This window comes from Hyposmocoma kahamanoa, unplaced genomic scaffold, assembly GCF_003589595.1.
Source record: "Hyposmocoma kahamanoa isolate Upper Pololo Valley unplaced genomic scaffold, ASM358959v1 96194, whole genome shotgun sequence".
NCBI classification, from domain to species: Eukaryota; Metazoa; Arthropoda; class Insecta; order Lepidoptera; family Cosmopterigidae; genus Hyposmocoma; species Hyposmocoma kahamanoa.
Window position 1 is genome coordinate 15,511 of NW_020655135.1, and position 10,227 is coordinate 25,737.

Genomic DNA, 10,227 nt, shown 5'->3' on the forward strand with positions numbered 1-10,227 from the left:
AACTTAAAAGGAGGCAAACAGAGGTTTTTGAGTTATGAAAAAATTTGGAAACAGTATGTTGAAGTCGTGAAGCAAATGTTGAAGACAACAACAAGGGAAAATAACTGTACTGTTATGTTACATAAACTCTTCTTTTAACAAAATTAAATATGATAATATTATGATTAAAAACTGGATAATATATTCTTTGCCATTCAAGTTCAACAAATCTAGGACAAGGATGTATAAAAGTGAATTCCTTTGCCTATCCCAAAACAACTTTGAAGATTACGAGCGCTTTATATATTTTTGCGCTAATTTTGCAACAAAATAATGTAATTATACTGGTTTTAAATGGTAAATTAGTCATAATTGACTTCATTAATTGGCTTAATAGTGTCAAGCTAGTGTCGTTTGACAAGTTCGTGACTAAAACGGCCTATTACAACTTCGTATATTAACTCAAAACTATGTAGTTTAAAATAATTAAGGAATATTACCTTGCACGTAAAACTAAACCTTAATTTGTAGTCATATCACATGGCACTGCAATCCGAGAGTACGAGTGAAATTTGCACGTAAATATCACTTGTTCGTCGTAGAGAAATTCACTTTTTATAATTCAATTATAGCATTTTGACTTGTAGACGATACTTGCAGACTACCGCGTTGTATCAGGTACGCGCGATGTCACAGACTGCGCGGTCAGATAACTAGGATCTTTGAAAATGTGATAACCGGCCAACAAGTTTAACTTGGAATAAAAAAAAACTAGTTATCCACTGATTCACCCATTAAACCAAAGAACGCAGTATCCGGTCCCAATACAACAAAAACTACAATAAACACGACATACAAGATATTCGTACGTGTCTAGAGGTTTTGCAGCACAATTTACACGTTAATTTGTGTTTTATCAACGTAAAATATTCGATAGGTGAAAGGGGAACATACCTTTGGAAAAATTTGTTATAAATGCAGTCAACAATGTCCAATAAGTCCGTAAAGTAATATGAACACTTTTGGCACTAAATAATAGTCCACAATATGTAATTAATACAAGTAAATAGTCACACCCACGATTTATAAAATAAAGTCCAGTATGCGGCGGCTATGCTCTATCTCGTGAAAGACGCCATTTTGATTTCGTCAACTATCAGCTGTAGACAAGATAGAAAAGTTGCGTTTAGTTTTTGCAACAATCAATGAAATTGTGAGATGTTTTTTAATAATTCTCTTAAAATTCAAACGTATCAGCGTTACACTGTAACGATGCGGCAGTGGGCACGACTGACGACAACGTATTGCGCGTAAGGGCGCGTTCCCACTATGTCGTCACGTTTTATTATTGTTGGACGACTGTCGTGCCTAGCCTGTTTCCATATCACAACTATCTGTCGTGGACGATTTTTTATCGTTAAACGACTGTCGTGACTAGCTGTTCCCACTAGATCGTGACGACAATTTATCGTTTCTCGACTGCCTCCTTGCCCATCTCTGGCTACGACCCAACGCTACTGCAAAGCGAGCAGAGGGCGCGGGGTACGAGAGGGGAGGGCAGGGAGCAGAATACGTGCGGACAGCGATAAATAAAAAGTGACGACAATAGGAGCTGCGACAATCTATCTTTGTATTGTCGGACGACTGTCGTTATAGCTGTTCACACTGTGACGACAGTTTGTCGTTGTAACGATGAAAAATTGTGAACGATTGTTAATCGTGTCGTGCTATATGTGAACAACTTCATTTAAATATACAAGTCACGACACCGTAAACTGCACGACAATCTGTCTTCACGACATAGTGGGAACGCGCCCTGACTGTGCAACGTAATAGTGACTATAATAGTGTTAATGCACCACTGTATTGGTTCATGTCGTGTCACTTATAAGCATATTACTTCATGAATTATTTTACCACATTTTACAGAAACGTACTGGTTATGAATTCTTAGAGGGTTAACGTTGAAGTATATTAATTGAACGTACAAAAAAAATCGTTAAAAAGTCAACTATAAATTAAAATACCTACTTCGACTAAATTAAAGCTAAAGTGATACTGTAGGGTTAATTATGTGGAATGATAAATTTACTCGGATGTCGAATCTCGTGTAATATAAATCTCGTGTAAATAGTTAAATTTCACTATTGATGGTGATCAACCCTTTTATAAATAAATTTTAAGCCATTAATAAAAAGGGATGAATGATTACGTCTCTAGGTCCAATTAAAAATAAATAAATCTTTTGTTTATGTATATATTATTGCCAATTTCGAAAACGTTCCCAATAATACGTGTTTAATTGAATAACTGTATTTCTTAAAATTTTCACGGTTTCGTCGATGGCAATAATGTCTTGTTTGAGTCAGCAATTGACTTAAAAATGTGCCTGTTACAAACTCAGGAAAAGGAGATAACTAGCTTACGTGTCTCATAAATATGAACAATCACTGCTCATTTGTCAGCCAATATCACAATCAAACTTTTGAAATTGTATGGTCTATGTAAGGTATTTCAGTTCACTTTTTTTTGGTCACTGATATTTCTTCACTCAATCACTTTAATCTCGGTCACTCTGAATTGTAGGGTAATCAAAATTGAAATTGGTAAATGGCAACAATCGACTTGTCAAGCGAAATCAAGAAAGCAGCTGTGCATTGTGTTTTCATTAAACATTTTTGCAAAAATGTCTTCGTAAAACAATATTAAATTAAACAAATAAATGTGAAACGCGAAGTTAAGATGTCGAGCCGTCGTTCGCTACTCGGTTCCACGCTGGATTCACTTCCCGCGCCCACGGATCCTTTGCGTGAACTTTTTGAAGCCTGTAAAACTGGCGATGCAGCGAGAGTCAAAAAACTAATTACACCACAAACAGTGAATGCTAGAGACACTGCGGGCAGAAAATCAACTCCTCTACACTTCGCAGCAGGTACTTATAAAAAAAAATCCCATAATATCAATTCGTTGTGCCAAAATAAGCGTCTGAATAAGTGAAAGGAACTGAGTAGTAAATGAAGATTTTTACTAAATTGCATAATTTTTCACGGTTCTCGCTCTCGTGCGAGCAGTGATTTACCAGTTTTATGCCAATTATCAACTTTTAGTTGACGATTTATTGCAAATTTTCATTGTTATTGCTGTTTTTTGTGATACAGGTGCACCTGTTGTTGTATACAAGTTGTGCTTATATGGTGTAAACAAGTATTTTTTGTTGCTTCATAATTAATGTTTATTTGAAGATAAGTTAAGTATTTATTTTTATATATTATTATATTTGCTCTTCTTTATTATTGTCAATTATTTTTTTTATATAATATGTTACTTTGGATGTTGTAATTTAGATTAGAAATAAAAGTGAAAAATGTATTTCAATGAAATTTAGTGAATAGATATTTTAGGAGTAATTGTCATCCTAGACATTGTTATGACAGTACAGTACATTTATGAAAATGTAGTTTATGTTAAGAGAAATAGTAATTTCTTTATGAAAAACAGTGACAGACAAACATTGACTTACAAATAAATGGACGACGGGTCTAATACAAAAACCACGAAAAAAATGTCCCAAGTCAACCTATTTAAACGTAGTGACATGTAAAGGAATATGAAAAAGCTAAAACGTTGAATTTAAATTGTAATGTCATCACAGTACTGCCTAATTTTGCTTGCTTCGCTGTCAGTCGAACAAACGAAGACTAAAGCGTGAATGACGCTTTGTATACGATTTTAACGCCCTATAAGTTCGGACACTTTTTAGCGCGGACCCGACGTCCATATAATTGTAAGTCAATGCAGACAAAACATTAATATGGGGAATAAAAATAAACTAGCTATTCTTGATAGTCATCTTCACAAAGTTACAAATTCATTTAAGGGGGCAATGTATACACCGCTATAACAAAATTCCAGTTGATATAATAAGTTTGCCATTTACAACTTTTAAAACTATAGTGAAACAAAATCTTTATAGTAAAGGTTATTATACAACTTTGCATATTTAGATGACAAAAATCTGTGGTAGTAACCCATTTAGGTCAAGGAGGTAGTCACAATCTCTGGTGTTTGTATACAAAAAAATATATATTGTAAATGTTGACTGCGTACAAATGTTATTTATAACAAGCAACCCCTAGAGTTTCTTGCTCATTCTCTCAGGAGAATCTGCCTTATGAATGATCGGTAGAGTTTTATCAATGTGATGGTTTCAAGTTTAATAATGCTTATTATGAAATAAAGATTATTTTGATCTGATAATGGCCGATCAGGGAAGTCCCAATTTTTCCATATGCATTCTGCGTATTATTATTAGATTGGTCTCATTCAGGGCCTATGCGGCCAAGCCTGGTCACCGCTGCAAGCATTATCTAATCAATTGTGATCAGTAGTGATTTTCTTTATAACGTAAGTGACGAGATGAAGAAGTTGTGTACCTGATGGTAAGCTACACGCCTGTCCATAACAGATCTGAGGAGCACTACTACTGCTCACGTCACCCTGAGACATAAATTGACAATTCCTATGTGCCTGTAATTTCACCAGCACCCTTACCCTTCAAAACTGGAACACAGTAATGCTGATATTACTGCTTGGCCGCAGAAATAGGTAAGGTGGCAGTACTACCCTGGATGAACTCTTTCACAAGGAGTTCTACTGTTCACACATACAAAAGAAAATTCCTTCAATCCAGCTGCATTGGAACCAACAACTGTTTGCTAATTGCTCTCTCGACTGAGCTATAAAACGAATCAGCAGACCTTTAGAGTTTGTCTTTGTGCTTGTTGCGGGTCTTTGTTTTTGGGGTTTGAACGGCTTTTTTGGTACATACCATCGATGTTTTACATGGTGAATACACGATTTTGAAAAAATTTTCTCGGAAGCTTGATTTACTTTTTAACGATTGTTTAAAAATATTTACATCGTATTTTAAAATAAAATTTTGGTTTTTATTAAGTTTAAGTTAGGAAATGAAACTATTTTTCCGGATTTAAATCGCGTATATTTGTTTTTTCAAACAAACCGACGTTTCGGGCCCTTTACAGGTCCCATGGTCACGGTTGACTGAGGTGGTACAGTCTTCAACCAGTTATGTCTAATATTCTTTTTCTAATATTCTAATTAATTAAAAAAAAAATTTTTGTGAATTTTTTTGAAAATGCTGCTTTTGCACGTTCTAAAAAAATACTAATACAAAATAAGGTACTTTGACATCATTTATTTAAAGTACTAACTGGATACTGCAAAAGTGCTATGTATCTAGGTATCTATACCTGTAGCTAGGTATCTATAGGTACTATAGCCAATTTCAATATAGAATGATTAATAACATAATGTTGCTTTTTCAAACCAATGTGGGCAGGTGTAATGAAAATTTTTTATCAATGCCCATTATTTAAGCTAGCTCTGCTTGCGGCCTGTTTATGTAATTGGATTTAATAATAAATCCAAAACATTAAATAAAATAAGACACAAGTTTGACTATCATTTGTACAAGTTTGACTATCATTTTTGCACGTCAAAGTAGCAAAATAAGGCATTTTTCTACGATTTTGTTGCATCACAATTACACATTAATACTATAATAGCTTTATTTACATTTGTTTTCCTTGTATATTGTGTTAGATTAAGTTATACTGAAGTAAATTTATTTATGTATAGGGTTTTGTTCGACTTTCATCGCCGTAAACGCCATTTCATTTTGATTTCAACTTCTTTTCCAGGATATGGTCGCAGAGAAGTCGTAGAGATCCTAATATCCTCCGGAGCTGCCCTCCAGGCCCGTGACGACGGTGGTCTCCAGCCGTTACATAACGCGTGTTCGTTTGGGCACGCGGATGTGGTCAGAGCGTTGCTGGGAGCTGGGGCTGCGCCATCGCCACGTGATAACTGGGGGTACACTCCGCTGCATGAGGCCGCTGCCAAGGGGAAGGTTGACGTTTGTATTGGTAAGTTTACTATTTTATTAATATATTTATTTATTAACCTATATTGCTGACAATACAATTATATTGACAATTATATTAATAAATTACTTAATCTATAACAGTCTCCCCCAGCTCTACCCATCTGGCTCTGTCCCTTGTCAGCCTTGTCTCTCGGTAACCATTCTGTTCCCTTTCTGGTCCCCTTTTCTACTCTTTCCCTGTACATGTGGGCAGTATTAGTCATATCATATTCCTCCTTATGAATAAAAGATGGACAGGATTGGATGGATGGATGGACGTGATCTCCGTCTAACCCGATAGGAAAAGAGCGGGAAATGTATGTAAAATTTTTTTATGAATTCTAATTACGACAGACATATCCGACTACAGTAAATATCCAATTACAGTAATTGACAAGAACAATATTAATAATTAAAAATCTTTTCCGCCATGGTCTAAAATAGATAATAATAATAAAAAAGAATCGAAATAATAATAATAATAAAACAAAATGGCATGAAAGGCAACATTTATGAACAGGTGGACTCGCACTTATTCTTCTCGCAAAAATGATACGAGGTAGAGGTGTGTCTATCGTGTTCAATTGAATAAAATCTTTCAGAGTTTCTATAATTTTTTAATGACCCACTCGCAAAAATGGACTTTATATATATAAAGTGGAAAAGAAATCCAGTCTTGTCGAGAGTCCATAGTTAGCCGTTTGGATTTGACACTCAAGGCATTCTCCGATTGGGGCGATGTCAATCTTGTCAAATTTAACGCTACCAAAAGGCAGGCGTGTCCATCCTCCACAAAACGGAGTCCCTTTGAGCTGACTCTGACTTTTCGTGATATATCCATACCGATAGCCGACTCTTTTTCAGCTACTTGGAATGGACCTGTCGTCCAATTTGAACTTCGGTAGATACATTGAATCAATGGCCAAATATGCAGCAAGGAAGCTTGGGATCCTTTCCAGGGTGAAGCGTTACTTCACGCCGGGACAGTTGCTTCAGCTGTACCAAGAACAAGTTCGGTCGTGCATGGAGTACTGCTGCCACCTTTAGGATGGCTCTGCTACATACCAACTGACCACCTTGGATTTAATTGACAACCGTGCCAAGAAGCTTATAGGTGACTCGGAATTAGTGGAGGCAAAGCTGCAGAGCCTTGAACACCTCCGTAAAGTTGCCAGCTTATCGGTATTTTACACGATATGTCAGGGAGAGTGTGCTTTGGAATTACATGATTTAATTCCCCTTTCCATCACCGGGGGACTAGGAGTAGGCTTGAGTTCCACCCCTATGCTGTGGATATTCCAAAGATTCGCACGAAGCGTTACGCTTCCACAATTGTATGGCGAACGGCTATGGAGTGGAATTTCCTGCCAGCAAACTTGTTCCCTGAACGTTAAAGCTTGGACCTTTTCAAGGCGAAAGTGAATAGGTATTATTTAGGTGTGCACGCTCCATCGTCGACCTCATCGTCACTTTCCATCAGGTGAAATGGAGGTCAAATGCGAATTTTGTATAAAAAAAAAAGTTTTATCATAGAAAAGTCATTTTCTGGCGTCGCCATTTTCACATACACAATTCGGAAGCGTGCGCGTGATCATGATCGGAGCGCCTGATCGAACTGAACGGCGCGCCGGCACGGTGTTCATATCTAATAGCGACATCTCTAGCCAGGGTTGGTAGCTGTAAAGGAATCTAACTGGGTGACGAAATACTTCCATAGATTTCTCATAGATGGCGCTAGGGCAAAAAGTCGTTTAAAAACCAAATTCAAGATCCGACAACAATCACGTAGAAAAATTCGTGAGGTCCGCTGGTTCGTTCCGTGGCTTAGTTGGAATAGCATCAAGCACGGCTTGCTAGAAAACGTCTGTGACGGTTTTATCCTCCTTACACCGTCATCTCACCTTTTTGTATCACCTCTCTCCGCTTGTATCCTATAATTTTTTATTTAACTTGTATTTAAATTTTAAATTTGAATTGTTCCATCTTCCTTCACTTTCTCATTTTGTTTTCGTACCACGGTCACTCCCTGCTCGACCGCCACAACAGTCGGAGCTGTTTCAAATTCCATCGCGTATAATCGCTAATTTTGTTTCTTTACTACGTTTATAATCATTAAATAAGCTAAATCATGTGTAATAATTTATAACAGCCTTTATGTACATATATCTGTAATTCAGTTACTCGGCCCATTTAGGGGTAAGTGCCTTAATCATAAAGTGTAGGGAGAGTTTTATACTGTTGTATCTGGTTTTTTTTTACATTTACCTTTTTATTGTTACAGCCCTTTCTTTTAACTTTACTTCTTTTAATAAATTTTGTGGACCGGAAGTTTCCCGTTTCATTGCTGAGAACCTGTTCACGGCTAGTTAGGGTTACAACCCTTTCACGTCGGTTTGAATCCGGCCGGTTCGAAGGATTTTTTCTAAGTGTTCGATCTTTGTATTAATAATTATAATAGACTAATGGAGTATTTTCACAAAACATAACTGAATATCAATTCAATAATAATTTAATCATATTATAATTTTGTAAGTAGATCAATTATCTTTTTAATTAATAGTTTTTTTTGTCGTAGCTCTGCTGCAGCATGGCGCTGATCCAAATATACGCAACACAGAAAGCAAGACACCCCTCGACCTCGCAGACACCGCCACGCGTCCCGTTCTCACAGGTACACCCGCAAAACACGGTTTTAAAACTTCTACTTATAGACTGTAATACGTGGTGACCAGCGGAATGGCTGGTCATAAAGACATGCTAACTGAACAGACGGAGAAGTAAAATTAGACCGTTATTTTGGACTAACGACGATGAATAAATACGACCCCTTGTCGTCCTGTATTTTATATTGTACAGACAATACACCTACAGCTTCACAAGCATCTTTGCCCTTCAAAATTAGAAAAGAACATTCACTGTAGTTTCTTAGACGAATTCTTTCACAAGGAGCTCTACTATTTTAAAACAGTCAGTCGTCATTTTACTTATTTCCGCCGTAAAGCAGTAATGTGATTTTGAACATTACTGCGTTTCGGTTTTAAACGGTAAGAAGGAAGGACATGTGGGACTAGGAAAACCTTGTGTCGCGGGTGCCATGGACATACACATAAACAACCACAAATTACACCCAAACTCACGACAGAAATAAATTTAGGCCATACAAATATTTCTCCCGGCCCGGGAATCGAACCTGGGACCTCTGCGTGGCAGTCCGGGAAGGTAACCGTTCGGCCAGGGAGGCAGTTATATTACGTGTCGGAATGACGTGGGCAGTGGCAGTGCCACTGAGATCTTTGTGTTTTAAAACTCTGAGTGGCACTGCAACTGTTATGGACAGGCGTGTCGCTTACCACCAGGCGCACGACTTAATCGTCCCGTTACTTGGTATTATAAAAAAAATATTAAAACAGTGTTCTATAATGGTGACATTTAAACGAAAACCCTGTTTTATATATGATGAAATCCACTCCCCGCATTTTTCCTACGCAGGCGAGTACTGCGCAGCTGACGTCCTAGAAGCAGCCCGTTCTGGTGCCGATGACCGCTTAGCATCTCTCCTTACTCCGCTTAACGTGAACGTGCATGCGCACGACGGCCGCCGTTCTACGCCACTGCATTTGGCCGCAGGGTACAATAGGGCTAGAGCGGTGAGGTTGTTGCTACAGAGGGGTGCTGATGTCCATGCTAAAGACAAAGGGTAAGAAACAATTTTTCTTTCAACAAGATTTGATCCAAACACTAAAAATGCACGCAACGTCAATACGTTGCACTTAACGTGAATAGGTTGCATTCGACGCGAATAGGTTGCACTTGACGCGAATAGGTTGCACTCGACGTGAATTGGTACCCAAAGTGAATGAGCTAGGTAGAGGTCTCAAAAACTAAACTGAAAACAAATTTTCCTTAAAAATTCGTCTAAGGCTTGTTACGGCAGTTAGGAGGGCGATAAGTTTTCCAAAAAGTATAATTCATAGTCTGTCTTTTTATGGCTCTTCGACACCGTAAACGCGCGTTTGTGAAACGAGCATCGTCGGTGCGTCTAAAGTCGTCGCCTTACTTTCTCAAATTCGTATCTTAAAGCACAAAGTAACTGAAATGCAAAAAATGGATTGTATGCATTGACTTACAATTATATGGACGTCGAGTCCGCGCTAAAAAGTGTCCGAACTTATAGGGCGTTAAAATCGTATACAGAGCGTCATTCACGCTTTAGTCTTCGTTTGTTCGACTAACAGCGAAGCAAGCAAAATTAGACAGTACTGCGATGACATTACAATTTAAATTCAACGTTTTAGCTTTTTCAT

General features: G+C 37.5%; 1 protein-coding gene across 1 annotated transcript; it reads left to right on the plus strand.

The window, feature by feature from the left end:
• Window positions 1-2,721: 2,721 nt before the first annotated feature.
• Window positions 2,722-9,620, plus strand: LOC113238494 (tankyrase-like; the record flags this gene model as incomplete). Its single annotated transcript, XM_026475319.1, has 4 exons — window positions 2,722-2,911; window positions 5,700-5,924; window positions 8,499-8,594; window positions 9,413-9,620. Coding segments are annotated over exons 1-4 (719 nt in total), but the record flags the coding sequence as incomplete, so codon positions are not given.
• Between the last annotated feature and the right edge of the window lie 607 nt (window positions 9,621-10,227).